A 25,238-nucleotide genomic window follows, 5' to 3' on the forward strand; every position below is an offset into this window, starting at 1 on the left:
CCTCCCTTCCTCCCTCCTTCCCTCCCTTCCTTCCTTCTCTCCCTTCTCATTTTTTTCCCTTCTTTTTTTACTTTTTTTCTTCTCCTCCTCTCCTCTCCCTTCTAAATTAGATATGACAGAACTGTCAAATGCAAAACACCAGCTTCTGCTAGTGAGGGTATTCTGCCATCAATTCTGTATTACAAGTGAAAAAATAAGTGCAAAGCATTCTTTGCACTCTGCTACATTTGTTTTTTCCAAGTGAACATAGGAGCAGTCCCTACTCCACTGACTTTCATGTGTTATTCTGACACAAAATGTACTGATATGACTCAAACAGCATGACTAAAACAGTAAATAAATACAGTGTATTTATATATCCTTTCATTGGACGTATTTCTAGGAGATGGACTTCAGAAAGAGCTACACCCAGTAGTAAAATACCTTATGCTCAGCAAGCAAATACAGAGAACAATTACAGAGCCCAGTATGGAGCTCAGCCAGAAATGAGCCACTGCTTTTAAGTGGCAACATGTCAACTGCAAATGAGCGACTCAACAGAAGCTGAGACATTTGTATAGTCAAACTAGAAGGAGGCCTAGAATGCCAATGTTAAGGCTGCAGATGGCAGTAGATTTGGCAAACCAAACAGCGTGCCACTCTGTACATACACCTGTAGCTTTTGAAAGCCTTTTTTCCCTTCTCTCTAAATCCACCATCTTGTTTGTCTTGTTTTTGAATTAATTGAACCATTCCAAAAAAGCTGCTTTAAGGTGTCTCACTTCGATTATCAGAGCGAGAGGAGGTTCTTTGATATATGTACACCCGACGTGAGATTAAGAAACAATGGCTTAAATGTTGGTCTGACCAGTTTATTACAAATCCTAGGCAATCACGGAGATGGGGAAGGGAAGGCCGGCGATTATTACGAATTAGGGTGATAGGGAAGGGAAAGCGGGCAATAGGAAAGATAGGAAAGAGCAAAGAATGATGTGAAGTGGGGATAGTCACCACCAGAGATTGAGCAGCATCCTGTTGCACGATGTTCCGATGGTCCAAGGCCGATACAGGAGCAGGAGCGCAGGAGAAGGCAGCAGCAGAGTGGCCATCCTTAGGCAGCAAGCAGGTGGTCCAGCAGAAACAGACAACAAGCGGGTAGCAGGCCCAGGAGAGTCCGGCAGCAGGCAGGTAGCACATCACAAGGAATCTGATGTCAGAGACCTCTCCTCTCTTGGTTGTAGGTCCCATTTTTATCCTTCTTCTTATACCATAGTAGCATTCCTAGGCACTTTGGTAAGAGTCATGTGCAGGTGTTCCTGGGCGTTTAGGTAAGAGTCATGTGCAGCACCTCTGAGATGGCTTTCTCCCTCGAGATGAGCCCACACAAAAGACCACTTCCCGGCCATTAAGCTGCTACTTATCTCTCTGCCCTTGCCCCTGGCCTGCAAATCTTCAGACAAAAGATTTTTCCAACTTTGGCCAGGACTTGTCAGGACTTGCCCATCTGTGTTCCTCAGCAAGCTTTGAGGCAAAGGTGCAAAAAAGAATGATCTCTTACATAAGGGAGGCTGATGGAACAGCAAATGGACTCTAGCCATTTGCTACAGCAAATGGACTCTAGCCATTTGCTGTACCTTGTATTTTCCTTACCAGAGCGTCCTCTTGCAGAAAGTTTAGAACAGCAGTTACTACCAAAGACAGCGCCTTTCAGTGCCACATTTATCCACAAGAGAATAATATGTTTTTTCAATTCCAATGGCTGGAGAAACTCTTAAATCAAGGGTGTCCGACCTTTTGGCTTGCCCGTGCCACACTGAGTGAAGAGGAATTATCTTGGGCCACGTATGAAATATATGACACTGTTAATGTACATAACAAAATTTTACACATATTTATTTATTAAAACACACAAGAAAAGAGAGCAACAGAAAAAAAAACAACTAGTGGAATATTTGTCCCATTGTCGCCTATGCAATCCATACTTGAGTGATGTGCAGTCAACTCATGAAAAAGATTGCTAAAAGTCACAGGATAATGCTGCAAGTTCACGATCTCTTGGGGCTACATTACTGACTGTCCAGAGCCACATGTGGCCCATGGGTTAACATTTGGACTTGATGATCTTAGAGGTCTTTCCAAGCCAAAAGCTGTCACCAAGCAACAGGCTATGATATCACCAGGTCATGGATTGTGACTGCATGGCCCTCACTGCTTCTACTGGGGTACTAGCAGAGCCTGGCTCAGTCTGGCTTGCTCCCGGATCCTGGCGAGCAACTCTTCGAGGCTTGGAGGTTGAGAGAGACTTTGGGTGTGCTGTGCTGGGCCGTGCCTGTGACTGCTTGCAGCAGCTCCCAGAGCCTGTCCCCACAGCACCACTCGTGTTTCGGTGGCCCTGCCCTGGGGCCCAGTAGAACGTGCCCGCAGCAGCGGAGGTGAGTGGTGCAGGGACACGTCCCAGGGGTGGCCACGGGGAGCCTGGTGCGGTGCGGTGCGGGTGGGGAGCAGGAGATGGCTCAGCTGCAGGGCCAGGAGGGCTTCCTGCTGAGGGACTGGGGCGTGACTTTGGCATGCCCAGGGACGATGAGTGACTGTGACCTCCCTTCCTCTTGCAGTGCTTGACACTACCGCTGCAGCACCAGTGAAGGAGAGCCGCTGTGACCCTACGCTCTCCCCAGTCGCAGCACAAGACGACCATGGCCACAACAGAGGCATGGAAGTGTCCCATCTGCTGTGACGTGCGACAGGACGTCGCATCTGTGACCCCGTGCCGCCATCGGTTCTGTGTCGGCTGCATCCAGCGGTGGGCAAGGCTGAGGGCCAGCTGCCCACTCTGCAGGACAGCCATGAGGACCATCAAGGTCCCTGTGTGGGGAGGTGGATATTACGTAGAGTGTGTCGTCTCCCCACCCGCAGTGCCACTACCTGCCGACTTCCATCTTGGCACCACCATTCACCCCAGTGGCACTGCAGCACGTGCTCCAGCCCTTCCACCACAGCCACAGGAGCAGATGGCCGCAGGGTCGGAGATGAGGGCGAGGCTGGGTGGCCTCCTGCCGCAGGAGTGGGCGGCACTGTTCAGGGAGCAACGCAGCATCCTCAACCCCGTGCTGCCCTCCCTGCACCAGAAGCTCTCTGCCATCCGTGGGATCCACTGGTGGCAGGTCCGATCGGCAGAGAGCATCTTCCTGTGCTGCCTGTGTTGGGTGGGGCCAAACAGGGACGTCATGCTCGAGAGCATAGAGCCCAGCTTGGGACCCATGGCTGCGCCGCTCATCGACTGGCTCATCCACACCATCGTCAGCCGCTGCGGCCGGGAAGCCCGGAGGCTGCACGGCCTCGAGGACGAGGAGGACAGCTACGCGGCCACTTCCCCACAGAGGACCCTCACCCACAGCACCACGCCCTCCAGTGGCTCTGCGGCTTCGGACGCGGAGGAGCTCCCCGGCACATCCAGCGGGGTCCTTCATAGGGGTGCTGGTGAGCTCCCCACCGCACCCAGCCCTGGGGAGCAGGAGCAGCCCCGCGAGGAGCCGGGGCAGGAGGCGGCAGGGCCCAGCGCCCAGGGCTGCAGCCACAGCCGCTCCGCTCCTGGCCGCGGCAGGAAGCGCGGCTCTGGGGAGCCCCGGCGCCCCAAGAAGAGGAGGGCCGACAGTGCCCAGGGTGCTCCTCAGCCCTGCAAGAGGCCACCCCCCCAGCGCCGCTAGCAGGGCTGACACTCCTTTGTCATAAAGTAAAAAATCAATAAATTAAAATTGACTACTTCACCGAAAATAGTTCTCCACCAATTTATGTACTGCCAAAAAGTGATGACGTGAATGAGGTGTGATTGTGAAGCGAGGCAGAGAGGTCTCATAGAAGTCTGGTTCTACATCTATCAGATATTTGAGTTGAATATCTGATTGCAACTTTGCATATTCCGTTTGAAAATTGGCAAGTAACGTATTTATGTTGACTGAAAATGGAGTTGCAACTATACCAAAAAACTGATGATTTTTTCAGCAATCTTGAAACCTATTCTCAAATTCCTATATCAAGATGAAAAACATGGCTACATAGTAGCATTAGTACACGCAAATTTTTATACAATGATTTGTTGTTTAAGAGTTGGATCCTCGGGTACGTAGTTTCTTCCCAGCATCTGCTCTCAGCACCTGAGCACTTTGTTTTTAGGACGGGGTACACTGGACACAGAGATGTGTCTTGACAGTGGATATATGCCCCCCGCACCTCTGATGTCCATCACCAGCCTTGAGCAGAGGCAGTCAGCAGAAGAGCACAAATTCCCACAAGTGTCGGCTGCAGCACGGGCTGGGTGAGCTCCATGCAGCCTGCAGGCAGTGGGTTGGATATGCCTGGCTTAGATGTTATTAACAAAATGTCTCAATGGCTACAAGAATTAGTTGCAGTGTGGCAGGATGGCAGATGCCTCATGAGTACACCACACCATTAAAGAGAATTACAATGGGTGTTTGTGGCTAAGACAACCCACCCCTATTTTGTTGGATAGCCTCCAACATTTACACAAGGTACATTCCTCATCTGATTATTCTCTGCTGAATTGAAAAGCTGTTTCCTTGCATGTACAAAAAGCAACAGGGGAAAAACTCAAATAGCATAGTAGAAATTGATACTTCTCTATATAACTTGGGCAAAAGGTCAAGTGTTTGTCATCAAGCAAAGCCAGTTAAGGAAAATGAAACCTTGCATGACCTGAGAGAGTAATTAAAATAAATCTTAATAACTTAGACTTCACCGTTTATGGCATTAGATTCCACCACATGCACGTGTGGGTTTAATACTTCTTTCAAAAAAAAAAAAAAAAAAAAAGAAAAACACAAGAAAAACCCAAACCACTTCACCAGATTTATCACAATGGTTGCTTCCTCACACAAGTTTTCCTGTGTGACAGAAATGACACTAAATCTAGAAGAACAAGATTTCAAGAAAAAAAAACATCAGTTATCTGGGAAAAGCTTTGCCAAGTGGGTTAATAGCTTTGATAGAGCATTTAAGTCCAGAAACAGTTCATATCTGAACTAATGGAAGACAGCATTTAATTTTTCTCCCTTTTATTTTTTTTTTAACTGACAGATGGTGTCTATGCCATATGAAAGGCTACCCCTCTCAACTCTTGCAGCTGATTAATAAATAATATGTTTCTTGATTATTTGTCAAACCAAACACTGCAAACTCAAGAGGAAGATTCAACTTTAATCAAGTACTTGCACTACTTAGCTGACCATGCCACAGCTGCAGAAGTCACATCATGAAAATAGAAACAGATGTTCTCTTTCACAGGCAAAGGCCATCTCTACCTACCCATAAATCCTCTGGAAACCAAAAAACAGCTATGTACCAACTATCCGAGAACATTCTTACTCAAATATAATACCTTTATTAAAAACTAAATAAAGGTATTTTCCCTCCCTGAACTTTATCTCTGCAGCCTCTTTGGGATATTAACTTGCAAGACAAAAGACAAAGATTTCTGAGGGAATGCTTTTAACTTGGACAGTGAATTACTTTGAAGGGATGCCCCCTACCCTAAGTATGCTGCATCTTGCCTCCACTAGACCCACTAGCTTCTCAAAAATTGCTGAAAATTCATTTTAAAGTAAAAATCTTGATTACTCTCTTGATATTTGAACGTTTCCAAGCTAATTTTCTTCAGGAGGTGGTACCATCCTCTTGAAAGCCTTTTTTCCCTTCCCTCTAAATCCACCATCTTGTTTGTTCTTGAACACCTCCAGGGATGGTGACTCCACCACCTCCCTGGGCAGCCTGCTCCAGTGCCTCACCCCTCTTCCCGAGAAGAGATTTTTCTTAATATCCAACCTGAATCTCCTCTGATGCATCTTGAGGCCATTCCCTCTCATCCTATTGCTGCTACCTGGATGAAGCCAACTCCCACCTGGCCACAACCTCCTTTCAGGCAATTGTAGAGAGCGATAAGGGCTCCCCCGAGCCTCCTCTTTTCCAGACTGACAATCCCAGGTCCCTCAGCCACTCCCCATAAGATGTGTGCTCCAGACCCCTCGCCAGTTTCATTGCCCGTCTCTGGACACCCTCCAGAGCTTCCATCTCTTGTAGTGAGGGGCCAACACTGCATACAGTACTCAAGGCGTGGCCTCACCAGAGCTGAGTACAGGGGCACAATCACCTCCCTGCTCTTGCTGGATGTGCTGTTTCTGATACAAGCCAGGATGCCACTGGCCTTCTTGGCCACCAGGGCACACTGCTGGCTCAAGTTCAGCCAGCTGTTGACTAACAACCCCCAGATCCTTTTCCTCCTCACAGCTTTCTAGCCATTCTGCCCCAAGACTGTAGTGTTGCATGGGATTGCGGTGGCCAAGATGCAGGACCCGGCCCTTGGTCTCACTGAACTTCATCCCATTGGCTTTAGCACAGCTTTCAGCCTAAAGAACAAGGCAATGCAGTTAGGTGTCTGGGGGAGGACAGAGGATATAGCAGCACTTCTCTGTGGAAGAAGCTGCATGTAAACCCAACCTCTTTTGGACACAAGCAAACCACGCGGTATATTACGAGCATTGTGAGTTACATTATGAGTAACTCAGATGTTTTTCCTCAAATAAAAAAGATCATACTTCCAGTAATAGATCAGTAATCAGATGGAGACACGGAAAAGGAAATGAATGACTAAACATTAAGTGAAAAATGAGGTCTACCTAAAAAATATAATATTTAATCCAAAAACTTTCTACCGTAAAGAAAGACAAGACTCACTTCAGTCTTGATAACCATTCAACACCCAAGCTGTAAGATGGAGTACAACAGTGGAATCTAAGGCTTCATTAACTGTGATTAGTGAAGTCTCAAGTACCTCACACACACATTTCCTCAGACAATGAGAAAGAAAAATACCTCCAGTGGTCAAGAGGAGACTGCATATGTTGACAACTTGTTAGAAAAGGGGCTTTCAGATTACTGCTGTTGACAGAGAATGAAAACAGGATGGTGTTCGTCTTTCCCTTTCCTGAAGATAGCTCAGAGGTGTTTTCTTATGTTTCTTTTTAACTCCAGATGCATCTCTAACATATTTAATCATTTTGAACCATATCCTGTGGAGAATGATGGGAACTTCATGCTCCTAATATTAAAGTTCACAATGGATTCTTTTATTGGATGACACAGATTGGTTGATGGGGGTTTATTATTAGAAGGTTTGTTGCTGGCTCTCCTGATGTTGTTAGAGCAGAAGGAGAGTGGACTGCCTCACTAAGTCCAACTTTCACCCTACCACCCATTCTCCTGAAGCTTTTTGTGAAAGGGTAAGGGAAGTGAACCAGAGAAAAGTCTTCCTATTTCAAAGATATAGACAAAATACGGAGCACATTCTCCTGTTCCTACATATCAGGCTCTTAGTTCCTCTGGCTGTTCATGGCCCACAGAAGCATGAGAGACCTCATCCTTGTAACTGATGCTCGGTGTTACAGCATGGCACACAGAGAACAGTGGGTGTATTACTCTGACAAATGCTGAGATGGCTGCCAGGCTTGTGAATCCTGAGGCGCTGGGCAGGTGCCTTGGCTTGCCAGGAAGGAGAGAGAACAGAGGGCACCAGCTCCTTCACGTCAGATCATGCTTTTGCATTATGGCACACACAGAAAAAGTCCCTTGTCTCAACTCCTTGGGCAGGTGTGAATGTACAAATAGTACTGAAAGTACAGCCACTGCCTCTACAAATGCGTGACCCATCTGTCACACTCTAACGTAACCTCTCTCAAGATCCAATTTCAGCAAACATTTCAGAAATTGTTTGCCTTAGGGATAAAGTTGTGGTTCTAGCAAAAACACCACCGTGCCTGGAAGTGGTTTAAACAAATACAGAAACATGCTTTTACTTGGTTCTACCTACCTCCCATATGCAAAGGAAACCCTATAGCAAGGAAATTAACACACTCAAAGTGAGTCTTTGCACACATAGAAAGGGTGTGTAAAACATAGCTCATCCTCTGGACTGGATGGGAGATGACACCACTCCTTGCACTAATCCCTAACATACAAATATACTGCTGCCTGTAGCAGATTGGCTGTCCAAATATTCCTCAAAATACCAGCTCCTCATAGATTTCACTACTCACATCCACTGGTGAAGTATATTCCTTTGTTTCTCTTAGGATTTTGGGAACTTTAGTACTTAAACTTGGGTCAGCCATTGTTTTTCACCTTGGTTTTGTTCATTTCTCACTCATCAGTCCCTTTCAGATGAGGAGAGATCCACTGAGTACCTCAGCAGCAAGATTCTAATGCTCCTTTACAACATCAAACAGTACATTACATGCAAAGAACATCTCATATTTTCAGGCCTCTACGAATCAGGTTTGCACTGGTACTGAAATCTTAGCAGGAAGCCAAATGCCTTTGCATTTGTGTCATTCTGGAGGATGTTGTGTACTGCCCTGAACATGCCTTTGGATCTGGAGAAAGAAACAGCCAATTAACCTCTCTCCTACTCATTAACTCATCAGTTGTCCCACTTGAAAGAGGACAGCTTACAGTAAGTGACATCTATAGTCACATGAAAGAAAACCAGGCTCTCTAGCCCTACCCCTCATGAGAACAGGTGGGTATGTGGTAGGCCTCTGCCCATTAGTAAGGCAATGCTGGCTGCTTCCCTGCCTGGAAATACTGTCTAGACAGCTTTTCTGCTTACCATTTGCAGAATGGCTTTCGAGACAAGCTGTGTTCCTCACATTCTTCACATGCGCATTGGAAAACCTGCACTCCCAGTTCCCCTTTGAAAAGTACTGACAGAAGGATTGACTTCAAAGTCCGGTAACTTCTTTTCTTCCAAAACTATTGACAAGAAGTGATTGGCAAGTTATTATAAAAACAAACAAACAAAAATATATAGACTTATCCTTCTCTTGAACCTTCCTAGTTTTCCCTATCCAGGTATCGCATTGCCTGGCGTTCCCTTTGCTCTACAATGTTCCTTCACCAGAAAACTCACACCAGCTGCTCTCACCAAAGCTTTCGGTTTCCACTCTTTTCTTTCATCCTTCATTGCTGTTTTGTTACATGCAGGACAGACAAAGAGAACTGCGCCCAAGTGGCATTTTCAGCTCCAACTAAACAATTTAGCAATATAAAAAGACATACATAATCTCTTCAGAGCATCTGGAAAAATCCAACTTGAAGCGTGGGCTTTCTTCAGTCAGAAGGTCTTGCAATGAACAGCAAGCTTTAGTGCAAACCCCCGCTTTGTTAAAAGATGTTAGCTTTCCTAAGTAATGGATCACAAACTGATGCCAGAAACAGTACAATCTCGTTAACAAATGAGAAGTTCCAAAATCCCAAAGGGAACCTCTCTCTGCTACCAGAAACACCTACAAGTGTGTTATTTCTCTTTATACCATCTGGGTAACCTCTCCCGTTCAGTGTATTTTCAGTCAAGAAAGAAGTCTATTAGAGAACTGAAGGATACAAACTCTTGAACAGAATGCGTTGCCATCTATTTTCCCATCATGGAAAAAGCTTCCAGTGGCTCACCTGCTGTCGCAGTACACCTTTCCTGAATGCTCTTAGTCTCAATTTAAATGGTCTCACTTAATTTTCTGTCTGGAAAGTAAATTGTGAGGCATAAACGGACAGTTTCATCACTGACAGACAGCAGCAGGAAAAATAGTGTAAGAAAGTCATGTACACAATGCAGTGACAAGAAAAAAACAGTCTGCATTGTTACTTGACCTTCAATGTCATTTCAATTTGCAAACATGTTCGGTAACAGAAAAGAGAGAGTGCTAAATACACAAAATGAAACACATTTCTGCTTCATCCCTTATAGGATGCAAACAGAGAATCCAAGTTTTTATGGTTGGAAGTAATGTTTCCTCTGAGGCATTTTAGATTCATTATGAAGATGTGGAAAATCTGTTCCCCAGTTTAATATTAAATCAAAATATATTCCTTTGGTCTTTAACTGGGAACATCTGGAAGGAAACTCTGGTGATCAAAATTTACTAGCTAATAAAGGCTGTAATGAATTTCCACAGTTAGGGAGTTATGCATGTTTTATATAAAAGCAATCAGGACACTACAGAGCACTCAACAGTTCAAGAAAAGACAAATATTATTTTGTAAGGCATGAAATAAAGATATATCATTGCAAATTAAAATGAATTTTATGACAATAAAACAATGTTGTTGTTTTTTTTTTTTTAAATACAGAGCCGAATTAAAATATGACCAAACCTAAACTTTCAAACTCCTTAAAGCAAGAGATCAGACAAATATGTCAAATATGTTTAATTTTTTTTTCCAAAATAACTGATGGCAAAATAAAATATTTACATCACGTCATACTGTGTAAACATGTAACGTCACTGTACAAAGAAATATACATGCAAAATAAAGCAAAAATTTAACTAAAACAATAAAGGAAAATAATACACAAACATTATGATATGAGGTTGGTACGAATACACATCCAGTTTTGAAGTCAGTTGATTTCTTTTAAAAAGTTTCTGTACAACTTTACAAAAAAAAAAATAACAAAAAAAGGAATAAATAGTATACAGTGGAAGCCGCAAAGCTCAAAACTAACCCAAGCTAGGTTATGGCTTAAGACCCATACATCTAACTATGGTGGGATGTCAGCTTGGTTTCTTTAAACACGGCATCTCACACAAACATAGATGACAACACACCCATATGAACTCAGTGATGCACAGAAAACCATCTCTGTCTTTTTAAATAGTTCACGTCAATATTACTTCAACCTTAAAAACAGTTAATAAGACAATTACATTACGTGTCAGATTCTCCTCATCTGATCGCTACTTTTTGAATGTATTCTTCACCAAAGAGCACAAAATTCATTTGTTCATTTCACAGAAAGAAGTACGCACAGTTCTGAAAATTCTAGAAAGTAGTAACCATTGAGACTGATTTTGGGAAAGTCATACTTTGGCATTTTGAATATAATAATAAATTTTAAAAAGTGTCACCTTATTTCTTAACCAGTTTGAGATTTGGGATACGAATCTCTCTCTCTCTCTCTTTTAATCAACCCTTAAAACTGACTAGCTTTGACTAGATTCTATGCTAACTCTCATCTTAAACTAATAACGGTGGTGTGGTACAACACACCCTCCCCTGCCCACCCGGAAACCCCAAACACACAAACAAAACCATAAAGCTCGCCGTACTAAGTATGTGCTTTTTCTATATATTTATTACAGTTACAACAGAGGTCCTCATAAATAGTTGCATAAAATGTTAAAGCCACAACATTGCACATGATATGAAATAAAACAAAATCCCAAATGAGTGCATTTACAGTATTTCATCCTGCTGTATACTGCTTGACAATCGGGTCGGCAAGCTGGGCACCAACCGGACGTCCGTTTCTAATGGGCCAGCGAGTACTGACCCAAACTGAAGACCCGCACAGTGGTATACCACCATTTAGGAGGGAGGGGAAAAAGGATAAGGAGGGAAAAAAATTACAGACCGAAGGCAGGTAACAGTCTATATACAAGTAAGGCCTACATTTTATCAGAGCAAAACGATTCATTCTATTTGTATGCAAAAACTTTGAGGTTGGATGCACTTAAAAGCAGAGTCTGATCTCAGTGCACTGCTACGTGAGATACATACAGGCGAGGCAACTGGAAAGCTCTAGGACCAAGTGAAAACCAGATGTTAGAAATGGAAGCCTTATCAATGGGCAGCCATTTTGGTGAGTCTTCTCCAGGCATGATTTCATTTTTGTTTAACCCCAGTGCTTTGAACATAGGCATTTCTTCCTTGAATAAATCTTGAAAACGGTAGTTAAGTTCACTTGCAAAATTCAACTCTTGTTTATTAAAAAAACTATTTTTTTTGCAGAAACCTGAATAAAATACTGTTACTGTATCACTCGCGACTGCTTTTTGCAGAGTACAGTGCTATCGTCCTCCACCCCAGTGAAGTCTGCATTGCCAGGCCCACGTGTGACCTCACGTGGTCCCCGTGGAATGCGCTTGCACACGAACATTCGCTAGCAGCTGGTTGGCTCGGGGTTTGCTTTCCTCAAAATTCAAGTCAACAGCTGATCGGCAGGAGGAGTCTTATCTCCAGTCTGATTGATTGGCAGGAGGAGTCTTATCTCCAGTCTGATTGGCAGGTGAAAGAGAATGAGAGAGAACTTCAAGCAAGATCAAACTCTTGGCAAGAGCCTGCTCTGTAAGAAGTTTTTAATGCTACGGATAGGTCGAACATCATTCTGGTGTTTTCGCCGCTCAATGAACGAAGTCAGTCTGGATATGTCAATGCTGTCAGCGCCTTTGCTATTCCCCAGCTGCAGCCATTGCTCCTGGAGGGTCAGTGCAGCAGAGGGACGCTTAGCTGGGTCATCCTGAAGCAGAAAACATACAAAATCTTTGGCCTTCTGGCTAACTCCTTTGAAGTAGTCATCTGGGAAACTAAAGTCTAAGCGGCAAATATTCAGGCAAGTTTCCTCTATGCTTTCATCCAGGAAAGGAGAGACGCCACTAAGAAGGACATATGTGAGCACTCCAATGCTCCAAACATCTGAAGTGAGGGAAACAGGATTTCCGAGAATAATTTCAGGAGCTGCAAACTCTGGGTTTCCAAGTAACTGGTGTATATAGTATGTGGTATTGAGCTGGACTGCATCTCCAAAGTCAGCCAGTTTTATTGTTGGCTTAGAGGAACTCTGGTCCACCAAAATATTTTCAGGCTAGAAAACATAAAAGCAAAAGAAAAAAAATGTATTTTTTCAAGTCATTCTAGCATACATTTAGTGTTCTAAAAATTACTGTTTCCCAACCTGTGCTGCCTGCTCAGGAATGTAATAAACAGCTACAGATGATGATTACTGCTGAAGGCCAGCTCTGCAAAGCTCCTGGGCAATCCAACTAGCAGTCACTCCCGTGCCAACTACAGTGTGTAATTAATGTGTTTTAGCTGCTGGCAGTACAATTTCTGCAGGAAATATAGCTCTGACAGATAAGACTACATATGCTCACAATAACAGCTCTGCAAGATTTCACAGAAACCCGTGTTTGAGAATTTAATCTTAAAGAAAAGCAATTATGAACAGAGAGTGAATAAAGCAACTACTCTATTTGCTTTATGACAGAGAGAACAAAAGCCTTGGATTTGCACTTCCGCTGCAAGTTTCTCAGGGATAAAAAGCAACAACGCCAAAGCCAAACAAAACTACACCTGACAGCAATTATTTCCAGCACAAAGGACCACAAATGACCAGCAAGCTTCAAGGGGAAAGCAGACAGAATTCAAACCTTCTGCTTTGATGGCTATGAGTAAACTGAAGCACTTAGGGGTGGATCTCCATCACATACCCCTTCATACAGTCTCAAAGGGATTCACAGTTCTGTGCTCTCAGCTGCCAGTTTTCTAGGAGGAGATTTTCATGCAGGGAATGGCACACACTGTTGGGAATTCCACTGACTCCTCACCTTTAGGTCCAAATGTGCTATTCTGCAGTTGTGAAGATACTGCACAGCTTCCAGAATCTCTCCCAGGTAGAGTCTGATCTTCCCTTCAGTGAGGTTTCCCCATCGCACAACATAGTCTAGAAGGCGACCCTGGTCAGCCCTATTGGAATTACAAAGGTTATATTTTAACACTGAATACAATAATTGATAAAGCTCCACCATACAATCAGTTTTGAAAGCAGTATTAAAAAAAAAAAAACAAACAAGGCAAGTGTTTCTTAACAACCACAACTGCACAAAGTAATCATCAGTGTTCCCACTGTTTGGCTAGTGTTGCTTGATTGTCTATTTTTCTGCCTGTAAGTGGTTCTATGTCATTTACAGCTAACTTGCACCTAAAATAAGTGGAAATAATTTTGGAAAGGCAAAGCAGGAAAGAAAGAAAGACAGTATCTTCATCAGATAGAAAGATCAGATGCGTCCTACCATAGACTACAGGAATTACTACAACCTTCAGAATTTAGAAGACACGGGACGAGGATATGAAGAGGAGAGTTGTTACCAAGCAACCAGATCACAGCATTCCTAATTCTGTTCTGTAACTCCTTGATATAGAATCATGCCTGGAACTCCAGTCTAAGACAATCACCTATATATCAGTTTAATAGGCCAACTGTTTCCTCCCAAGTTTAACAATAAACTTGATGCGTTAGTAACAGCATTAAAGAACTAGATTCTTTTGCATAGGTGTTGTCAAACTTCCCAGAAATCTTCAAGTTTCTTATTCATAAACCACAGTAAATACCCTGGAAAGTCAGCTGTATAGATTTCATTTTACACACATTTCTAATACTAGTACGTAGTTGGTGGCGGTCTCAAAGGTATCAATAAGGCCAATGAGCTGGGGATGCTGGAGATTCTGCATGACTCCAAGTTCATGGGTAACCTGGTCTCGCTTCATCAACTTCTTATTCACAAACTTAGTGGCTACTGCTCGCTTGGTTCCCTTCTGGTCACACTTCTTAACGACAGAAAATCTGCCCCTGGAATACAATGTTGAAAGGAAAGAATTAACCAAAAGTTGCCCTAAGGAAATACGTACTTATGCCTTGAGAGAGATTCTGGGATAACAGTTTCAGATCTAGTAAGATATCCCTGCAGCATAATTTCTGGCTATAAATAAGAGTTTAGAGTGCATGCATCTTCTACAAAATGTGTCTGTAGAAATAATTAACTCTAGATTCAGATCTGTTCTATTGCATTTGCTGAGAACTCAAACCAGAGTGGTATCAAAGGTCCACCTATTAAGGCAGAAAAATGTATATTCTGCATGAGCTATTTCATATTTTTCTTGTTTTCAGACTTTATCTGGCTTTAAATTTCATTCCCCAAGTAAAAAAAGTTTTGGAGTGCTTCACTGTAGAAGACTCTGTAGCCTTCCAAAACACCTGAAGAACACTCATCCTTCTAATCTATGATACCATCTCAGCCTAAGTATATTCTGTTTATGCAGTGCCATCTAGTGCTGGTAATATTTTGGCTTCCTCATTTCTATTTAATCCAACATAATTCTTGCTTTTTAGGCTCAAATGATAGGTATTTTTCAAAGAAACTTCCATTTTTTAAACAAAGTTCATATTTTGACATCTTTGGACATCAGCATATGAAACACACCTGCCAAGCTCAGCCACTTCACTGTAAAGGGAATCAAAGTTGTCTTTCCAGATTACCATGATTCCATCACTTCCAGGACCTACAGAGAATATAAAGAGAAAAGGCTAACACAGACAATGTTTACTGCAGTCAGATTTTCCTCAGAACTAAATTTTTGTAGTTATTGAATTGAGTAACAGGTGTTTGAATATAATCAGATTTAAAAAAAAAAAAGCAGAGATAGGCCTACCTAAAACTCGTAGACTGGCGGAAGATGAAACGGAACCCATATCGTTTGCAGCTATACATGTATAGATACCATCGTCTTCTGCAGTGACGCCAATGATTTTCAGTGAAGCCTCTCCTAAGTCACTGGGAAATACAATGGCATTCATAAACTTTATATTCAATTTACAGACCTTAAACTATGGAAATTGGACAAAGTTAGAGTGGATCATGTTAATACTTCTTATTGTTCAGACCTTACGCTCTCTCTTGACAAATGTTAATTCTGTCACTGCCATTTCAGAAGTGTCTACCAGCATCCAAGCATTTTGTGTGTACAAAATATCTTGGAATGTCCTGCAGGCCCTTAAAGAACATCCTCACTGACATTCTGACTCAGGGTGTCTCAGGCTCCTTTGTGTCTGAAAAATAAAATTCTTCCTGTTCCTTCCTGCTCCCTCTATTTCTCGCAAATTATTAGAAGATTAGATTATTAAAAATGTGAACACTTGGCAGGCCTTGCCTGTGGTTTTCATCTCTAGGCTCAAAACAGCCCTAACATTGTGTTATTCTTTCACAGTACAGCATATTTTCAAGATTTTCCATCATTCTTATTGTTTACCCTTGGATTCATCTCAGTTACTCCAAGTTATTTGAGTGACTAATGCAAAAACTGTTTGCCTCCCTCTTTATTGTGCCACTTAATCTCAGCGAACATGAATTTTAGGAACACAGGAAGATTACTCTCCTCCACAGCTCAAAGGATGTTTAATTTTTTTATTTCTAAAAATCTGTCAGCCATAACCAGAACGATTTATTGGTTATAATTCTGTAAAAATAATCATAGAGTCATAGAATGGTTTGGGCTGGAAGGGACCTTAAAGCCCATCCAGCCCCAGCCCCCTGCTGTGGGCAGAGCTGCTACCCACTAGACCAGGTTGCCCAGGACCCCATTCAACCCGGCCTCAGAACCCTCCAGGGATGGGGCATCCACAGCTCCTCTGGGCACCTGTGCCAGTGCCTCACCACTCTAAATGGATCACAATAAGTAAATCCTAGTGAATTTAGCTCTATTCATCTCTCACAATGGTTCTGAATGCAGTAGTACAGCTATCATAACGCCCTTGTCTCCCCATAGCAAATATATATGCAAGACATTTCTTCTCGCTGAAGTTACTCAGTAAAGAACACCTTCTATAAATAAATGAATGCTTTTTAAAAAACAACAACAAAAAAAAAAACCAAAAAAAAAACCCAACTTTTTAACAGGCAGTTTAAGATTCCAAAATATAGTAATATCTGTTATTATTCAGTTGTTTGAATTACCAGTGAGTCTGTTCAGTTCTATCACAGCAAAGCTAAAAACAGACAAAAACGTTTGTTTCCATGCTTCAATTATGAAGACCATAGCATTGTCATCTTAATAGGAAACAGAAGTTTTTCTTCGCAAAATATTATAGCGTGATCATTCTGAAAGCCATTTGACCCCAAAATGATGCAAGTTACTAACAGAAATAAAGGACTGGCAATGTGGCATGTCATTGCATTGGAATGTCACAGCAAACTGTTCCAGTTCAAGCACTAGGTCAGTGTGACAGGACCACACTGGCTTCTGCAATGGTGAAATACCAAATGGATTTTCTTGTTTTTAAAATCAAATGAATATGACATTAGGGTACTCCCAGCCATACTCAGCTGAAGTTACACATTCAGCATGACCTGAACAGGCTGGAGAGTTGGGCAAAGAGGAAACCCATGAGGTTCAACAAAGACAGGTGCAGAGCCTGACACCTGGGGAAGAATAACTGTATGCATCAGTACAGGCTATAGGATGACCTGCTGGAGAGTTCAACTGTCCTGGTGGACTACAAGTTGGCCATGAGCTAGCAGTATGCCCTTGCGGCTAGAAAGGCAAATGGTATCCTGGGGTACATTAAAAATTACATGGCCAGGAGGCTGAAGGAAGTTATCCTCTCCCTCTACTTTGCCCTCATGAGGCTGCATCTGGAGTACTGTGTGACAGCAGCAAGTTGAGTAGTGAACAGTCATCAACAAAATCTTTCTATATGGAATCAGAGTATCATCACGAATTTTTAAGTTTCATTTATTTTTGAGATGCTCAATGTTGAGAGGAAAAAGAGGAGGATATAATTAAAAACAATGCCCCAAACCTGTCAAAACAAATAAGCCACTGAGGCCACTGACAATGATTCTGCCTTTTAAGATGAGGAAACGTACTACATGAATTACTGTACCTGTACGAAATGCTGTGATGACCGTCATTGCTCAGTGTGTTATGATCAGGACCTTTCCAAGTAACTGAAGCCTTGGGACGACCACAGACTTTACACCTAAGCACGATGGTCTCTCCTGTCTCACATGTTACCTCACTCAATGGTATTATAAACTCTGGGGGAACTGGAAAAAGAATATTAATAGCATTAGGTCAACTGAAATTCATCAATTTGCATTTCTATTCCTTTCACCTTCCCTTTTCTATAAGACAAACTAACACGGTACTTAAAATTTCCAGAGTTTATCTATACCTCTAACCTTGGACCATGTCCACGGCTACACTGCTTGCTGGGGCTCTGTAGAATTAATAATTTTTCCTCTTCATGAACTTAAACATGATGCTACCACAATGCCAGATAACCCTGAAATCTACAATGGTGACCCAAACACTCTGGGCCAAGTAAGCTAAGTAAACCCAGCAGTGAAAAGTACTTAAGGATGTGCTTGGCTAGGCAATCCTTATGTCCAGTTGTGTTTGCAGAAGAGAACACGAAACACCTCACCTACTGAGACACTGTACTGGTTTCCCTTTTTGCTTACAGGTGAAACTCAAGAATCTGACTCTTATCCCAATGTCACTGTCCCGCCCTGAAGAGACTCCGAGTGCTTGCTAGGGAGCAAAGTGCAAAATGAAGTGATCAAACCCCTAACCTCCTTATTTTGCAAATTCAGCAATGCTCAACTTCCATACAGTCTCAGTGCAGATGCAGTAGAAAGTGTAAATCTTTCTGAACAATGTCATATGATTCTTGTATTTTATGTTGTTTTGGATATATAAACAAAAATGTCTTTCTTTCATCTTAAAGTAATAAGATATGACATATTTCATTAACCATCTCCAAAATGAGCCTGCATACACTTTTACAGAAAGCACCCAGTTTCTGATGTAATTCATGTCAAGTAAATTTAAACAAAGTAAATCGTGTTTTAATCACATTACATTTACTGTGACTTTTGAAGATTAAAACAACTTACCATCATAAATGTAATTGGGGTTGAGAAGCTGGAAAGGAGAAATTAAACAATTAATGTCCTTGCAAATGTGCAATAGAGATGTGTAGAAAATAAAGCACAGTGATGGGCAGAAGTTATCTGTACCCACAAATGTCCAATAAACAGAAGAGTACCAGAATTCCTGTACCACTCTACTCTTTCTGCAGTATCCATATGCAGTAACATGCCTGTAGATTCAGATATCTTATAATCTTGTAAGATTGATAAACATCATCCATTAAAACCACTGTTGCTTCTAACCCCTTCACGTCAAAGTCTAACAGTAGCTAGAATTAAAAGCAAGTTTTAAAGAAATTCCAACACAACTCCTTTTGAAAGCTACTACATCTTTATAACATTTACCTTTACAGAAACCTTGTTGGCAAGTCCTTCTCGGGATTTACGGTAACCATTTTCTAGCTTGCCTTCCCTTTTGCCGTCTTTATCTTTTTTCTCAGATTTCTTCCTTAAACGGAGTGCTGTGTGCCAAGACGTTGACTTCCTGAATGTAGAACAGTATGATTTGACAATTACTATCATTTTTTTCTAACTCTCAATGATGTATTATAATCTCTGGTTTGAAATGGCATTGGAAAAGTAGGTCAGAGGACAATTTCATTGTATGGAAGTATACAAATACATCAAGTATTCCATAAGAAATATCAACTTTGTTTAAAACTGTAAGCTTGTAAGATTGGTCTATAGTTCAGTATTTTGTGAAATCTTTGCTGCAATGGTAAACATTCAATATGAAAATACAAACTGTCAATCAAACTGAACTAGCAGCATAAAATCTACTTCAAATACAGCCTATAAAGACTTTATATAACCTGTTAAGAATGTGGATATTAGTTCTCCCACTGCAGAGGTAGGGGACATCTTAGCACAATCAATGATGGTAGATAGATTTGGAGATTAAAGTTGAGATCTGTGATTTCTGAAATTGGACCTCACTTGGCACAAACATAATGACAGTTTCCTAAACAGACACCTAACCTAGCAACTCATCCTATTGAATAAGCCAGTAACTATTATTTCTCTTAAATAAGGTATTTTTTAGTCTTCTTTTCTCAGAAGGCTAATAAATAATAAAGAATACACGCTTCTTTCTTACCACCTTGCTTATGTTTTATTTTTGTTTGCTAAGAGACCTACTCAAACTACTTGTTGTTTGTTGATTTCTCAAAGATTGCATGAAATTTTGGTTTGAAAAGTTTAAAGTCTTGACTAAATTCAAGTTTTTCTTCCTCCCCCTCTTCTAAACAAACATAGACACTCACTTGATGGTTCCATCGGGGTTGTCCATGATGACTGCACTGGTATGCCCCAAGACATAGCCGGGAATCCAGCCCTCAGCTGCGGGGCACTGATCAGTGGCGGCTCTGAACACCAAAAACATGTTCTGTTGGTTGCTGGCTAGAATCTGCACAACCTCTCCTTGGTAGACATTTATCTCATCCTCCTTCACTGCCGTGTAATCGTGTGTCACCAGCATGGTGGAGATATTGCTACTGCTGCTACTTTCACTCTGCAAGTGTCAACCAGAAGCACAAAGAGGAGGTTAAAAAAAAAAATCAAGTTTAAAGTTCATGAGGAAGGCAGTCTGTTCTTGGCCTGCTACATTTCAACCATGACCTACATAATTCACATAGTTTAAGTAGTCAATCAAAAGAGCTAAGATTTCTCTTGTAGAGATGCTTGCATATATTTATCTTATGTAAAACGGTTTGATCTTTGAATACCCTTATGTATAACTGCTGCAGAAACTTACTCCTTTTACTTGTATTCAAGATGATTTCATTTTAACAAAAGGCTTCAACTAGTCTTTCTTTCAAGCTCTGACACTGAAGCTTATCAGGTAGCAAAGCTACAGCACAGCATGTATAACAATTTCCCACCGAGTCTTATAGATGCACTTTTAAAATCAGAACAGATCAAGACTTCATCTCATAAGCACTGGAAACTCCAACAATAAGGAATGCATACAATCTTTCCTAGTGCCATTTGTCAGATGTCAGACACCAGTCGTCTGCACACAAAACATGACAAAGTACAAAAGAACAAAACAGGCTTTTCAACAGCATCTGTCTTAAAAATTCAAGGCTACTCCCTAGTTTGAATCTGTACGATCACAATTGTTCCTTTTAAACACATAGAAGGAGGTAAATTACTGAAATACTAAGTTATTTATTTCTTGGGGAAAAATAGGCCCATCGATCTCTAAGAATAAAGCTGGAGATCTCACTTTTAAATGATTACTGTGATAGCTGTGTGTTGTCAGCTGCTTCTCACACACTTTCGGCTGGTGTTCACTAATGCTGTTTGTTTCCCCGCTGAGCTCCTGCAGAAAACTAGTTACTGCTGACAAGGTGCACATTAAAGACATACTACTTTTCAAACCAAAAAGCCTTCTCCTGGCCATGAATCCACTGGAAATTATTATGTTTTAAGTAAACCTCTATATGCATTTCTTATATGAGGCTTAATAAACAGAAGTGTGAAATCTATTATCAGACTATGCAAACTATTCCCTGAAAGAAAATGATTTCCTTCTTGAAACACATTAAAAACCAAAGTGGATGGCCCATTAATGATATGGGATGAGGTGCGTAAGTGTGCGCACCTGTCCTTTGTCTCTGTGTTCTTATTTCAAATGGTCTCAGTTTCTATCAGTGAGGGCTCAATATTGCCTAGTAGTAGCTGAGTTGAAGAAAAAAATTCAGCTGTAGCTGAATGCTACTGTGGTTTATATCACATAACCATGTGTTAGCATCACATACATGCAAGCAGTGTGTGGAAAGTTTGGCACTCAGGAATAAAGCAGTGTCACCTTCTTTCTCTGAACTGTCAAGTATTTGTCTCCTTTGTGGTGAGGAGAAGCAGCAAGGGTCATTTGACAGCATAGCGCACAGGGAGACCTCAAGCTCCATTTTCATCCTGTCTGTTAACAGCCTTGAGCAAGTAACTCCATCTCTTGGCCCCTGTGCTTCCTCACAAGTAGGCTGACTGTTTGGAAAGAAGCTCAGATTACTCATTCCTAGCATGTTTAGCAAATTCATGCTTGGGTTTGCAGTTTTTGTCTTGTTTCCCTGTTCGGATTACATAACAAATGCCACCTGAGAGCAAAGTCTCATTCTGGATTGTACCTCTACTAGAAGGTACTTATATTTAATTCCAGATGCTATATTTCCAGTGGGAAGAACCCAGTTTGTCTGTTTTAGAGAACTGTCTACGTGGTCTTTTGTATTACCAAGACTCTTCCATACTTCTGGCAAACCAGGAACAGCAGAACGTAAAAAACCCAGAAGTCCTACTTTCAGTTATTGTTTAAATTAAGACTCATAAATTCTTCTAGCTAAATGAAAAGTAACTCAGAGAAAGTTGCTTTTATTATTTCCTTCTGTTAGACTTAGAAAGGAGAGGAAGGGAAGGCTGAAGAAGCAAAACCAGCCCAAGGCCAAATCTTGTCCCATACACTACTCCTGAAAATACTGTTTCTTAGCATTCAGTACTTGTTTAAGTGCAGGACTGGCCTAAATATAACATAACATCTCTTTTTAATAGTTAAGTCTTGAAGGGCCATTTTAAAGGCTGAATATTTCTTATTTTCAGCAAGGACAGATAAATCTTTTAAATAAATGTCTGATAACTACGAAGTGAAAAACTTCTTAACTTGTGAATTTGTTTATATCAGAATTTATTCTCATCCAGAAAGGTAGCTTTTCCTCTGTCTTGCAAGGAAGTAATTATTCTTGCATAGAAAATGTTTTTCTACTGCCTTTCTACTTTCTAATGACCTCAATTACTGGATTACACAGGTTAGACAATCAAACTGTAAAAAATTGCTTCCATATTCCTGAAAAAACTATCAATAATAACAACTGCTTTTCCTTCTTAGGGGTAACCTTTCCATATCTAAGTAACCCTATGAAGTAACTTTAACCATATGTACATGTAAATATATATGCACAACTGAGTACATAAAAATAAACCTTCACAACCCATCTTCTCTTGCCTGTTGAATGTAATGTGAAATCCTGCTAAAATATGGTCTACAAATGGGGTTATAAATGAATAATTATGACCCAGCTAAAAGAAATGCAGTTGTGAAGCAGAAGGCATGCGTTCAGACATTGTTTTGCAGTGAGAAAAAACAAAGACACCTTTGCCAATAGTATCAAAATTCTGTTTCTGAATAGTATCAAAAACTGTTTTGAAAAACGTAGTGCCATCCTTTCTTTTTTTTTTAAATGTAATGACAATGCTATGCAATTCGCAATAATTGTGAAACATTTTGATAACTGCAGCTAATATATTACCATCATACTTTGCTAGACTGAAGATAAACACAAGACAAAGCTACATCAAATGAAAAGATGAAATATTGGGATCAAAATATGATACATGCAAAGCATAATTTTTTCTTCTGAAGCTATTATAAAGGTAAGTGTAAGAACTAAGAAGAAAGCCCTCTGTGTTAAAACAGTTCTATAAAGAAATGCATGCATTTAAAAAAAAGAATGCCAAGTTAGGTGATTTGCAAAATTGCTACTGCATACGATTTGTGAGAGAGTGGAAAAACAAACATTAAACACAATACTTAGTGAGAAAAGAATCAAATGTGACTTTTAACAAAAGGCACCATAGCTTGCCCTACCATATCCATGGCAAGTGCCTTCACATTTTTGCTTATATTTGCACATGCCCTGTGATTGCTGTGCCACATTTCCTGGTAGACATTATTACAAAGTCTGTGGATTCTGTAGATACCCCAGCTTTCTGCACAAACACGCCAAGTACATACTAAAAGATTGAATCTCCAGATGCACTAGAACAGTTCTTCTTACAGAGCAGAAGAGAAAAGTGGAGCCGCTATTTGTTTTGATTGTAGTAGAAGAACAGTTGATTATTTTAGCTAGGCTTTGTTTGCCTGTTTTGAGTAGACCGTAGGAAGCTTCCTTGACCAGACACAAGATTTGAAAAGAGAATATTGTATATCAACTAATGCTGAAAGGAGGAGTGTCGGGGGAAATAAATACAAAATAAAATCAAGCAGCCCAGGGACTGTTTGGTAGATGTCTCAACGAAGTTAAAACTCAATGGACAGCTGGTGGTGGATTTGTGCGTGACAGGGAAAAAAGCCCCAAGACAATCTGCCAAAATCTCAAAAGTCAGATTTAAATGCTGGCTGCAACGCATACCCCAAGGTGCTCTGGTTGCCACGCTTCAGCAAGTTAATTATGTGCCTTCAAATTAGAGAAGAAAAAGCAAGGACAGCAAGTTAGTAAGGATCAGCCTAGTGATCTATGTTTTCAGCAGAGGCAGAAACTGTGTCTAATGTTAGCAATTGTTTGTGTGTCTGTATACATATCACCATCTACGTTTTTATGTATACATACACAAAGAGGTAGATCATTTTATTTTTTAATGCGCAGAAGACACCGGAGCAGTTGATTATTTCAGAGCAGTACAGCGCTGGAGAGCCAGAAGTTAGTACGGAGAGTGATGGCAACGCACAGGAAAGGAGCATGGGAAGGTTTTAGAAGAGCTCGCAGGACAGAGGTGCTCCGCTCTTACCCCATTACTCTGGGTGGAGTGAACTGACTGCTCGCTGGTCGAGGAGCATGTGCTCATGCGGTCTGTGTCCTTGCTGTGTGAAGAGTGGCGGTGGACCTGCCGCTGGAGGGAGTCATTGTCCCCAGGGAAAGTGAAGGAGCCAGGGCGGCTGGCAGGGGATGCTGGGATGGAGCTCCAAAAGGAGCCCTTCTGCAGGGGGCTGCTGGGTGGAAAGGTTTCTTTGCCAAAAGGAGAAGGGAAAGTCGTGGAGAGAGGAGAGTTCATTGGTGAGATTGCTCCTGGCCTTGGCTTCCCCAGCGTCAGTGATCCTACGCTGTTTCTTGAGCGACTTTCCTCTGAGCTTCCACGTGAGTCTTTCTGGGCTCCGTCAGCTGAGCCAGAAATGTTTCCCGCTGTCTTCCTGGGACTCTCAATAACTTTCATCTTGGGAATCTGCTCAGCTTCTCTCTGAGGACCGTCCGGTTCTGCACTGGGAGGGTGCCTGTCTGGCTGGCTCAGGCCAGTTTCTAAGGAGGTGTTGTAGTGTGGCAGGGAGAGATTGTGAATGGACATACCTGACATCTTGTCTGCCTCTGCTTGGGCCGAGGCTGCAGAGGAGACCAGGACTGGGGAATGGTGTCTGACAGGCTGGGGGATCCGGGATGGCCGGCTACGGCTGGAGCTGGGGATTCCACTACAGCTGCTGGGGCCGCTGCTGTTACCACTGCTGCTGCCGCTGCCGCCTCCACCGCTGCTGTGGTTCCTCTGGTACTCGATTGGGGACGTCAAGGCTGCAACGGGGAAGGGAGGGGAGGTGATCAGGGAAAGGAGAGCAGGAAGGGGAACAGAAACAGTTTAAACAGACATGTTTTGTGACAAAAGGGGAATGTGTCTCAAATAAGAAATTCCCTTAGCAATGCCAGTCACGCTATAGACCTCAAGCCACTTCCGTATATCACACCTTCATTGACTTGCCATATAACACTGGCTTTCTGTTAAAGATAGAAAAGCTAAATACAGGCAGAAATGCCTTTCTCCAGATCGCATTGTTGGTCAGTAGCCAAGATGGGCAAAAAGAGATGCAACTCCAGATTATCAGTATATTGTCCT

At 41.9% G+C, this 25,238-nt stretch overlaps 2 protein-coding genes across 5 annotated transcripts in view; one reads left to right on the forward strand and one right to left on the reverse strand.

Moving 5' to 3' along the window:
* On the forward strand, positions 1,621 to 3,763 carry LOC110394160. The gene is made up of 2 exons (XM_021387873.1): positions 1,621 to 2,411; positions 2,592 to 3,763. Exon 2 carries the CDS (start codon positions 2,673 to 2,675, stop codon positions 3,681 to 3,683), a length of 1,011 nt encoding a protein of 336 aa, XP_021243548.1. The 5' UTR covers positions 1,621 to 2,411; positions 2,592 to 2,672; the 3' UTR covers positions 3,684 to 3,763.
* The window catches only part of TRIO (trio Rho guanine nucleotide exchange factor), a 242,915-nt gene continuing 227,901 nt past the window's right edge, over positions 10,225 to 25,238 (reverse strand). For 3 of the 4 annotated variants that reach the window (XM_021385426.1, XM_021385427.1, XM_021385428.1), the window contains 10 exons: positions 24,150 to 24,919; positions 19,853 to 20,100; positions 18,936 to 19,074; positions 18,555 to 18,582; positions 17,540 to 17,702; positions 15,310 to 15,431; positions 15,081 to 15,159; positions 14,249 to 14,449; positions 13,428 to 13,566; positions 10,225 to 12,685 (listed from right to left, as the gene is read on the reverse strand). In XM_021385426.1, the coding sequence (XP_021241101.1) occupies positions 12,143 to 12,685; positions 13,428 to 13,566; positions 14,249 to 14,449; positions 15,081 to 15,159; positions 15,310 to 15,431; positions 17,540 to 17,702; positions 18,555 to 18,582; positions 18,936 to 19,074; positions 19,853 to 20,100; positions 24,150 to 24,919 (2,432 nt within the window). In that variant the 3' untranslated portion in view covers positions 10,225 to 12,142. Of the gene's footprint in view, positions 12,686 to 13,427; positions 13,567 to 14,248; positions 14,450 to 15,080; positions 15,160 to 15,309; positions 15,432 to 17,539; positions 17,703 to 18,554; positions 18,583 to 18,935; positions 19,075 to 19,852; positions 20,101 to 24,149; positions 24,920 to 25,238 lie in introns of those variants that run through there. The other variant, XM_021385429.1, reaches the window with a different exon arrangement.

Source organism: Numida meleagris, chromosome 2, assembly GCF_002078875.1.
Source record: "Numida meleagris isolate 19003 breed g44 Domestic line chromosome 2, NumMel1.0, whole genome shotgun sequence".
NCBI classification, from domain to species: Eukaryota; Metazoa; Chordata; class Aves; order Galliformes; family Numididae; genus Numida; species Numida meleagris.

What these genes read in the sequence shown, in the direction of transcription:
- LOC110394160 (XM_021387873.1), top strand. Translation starts at nt 2,673, where the DNA reads ATGGCCACAACAGAGGCATGGAAGTGTCCCATCTGCTGTGACGTGCGA.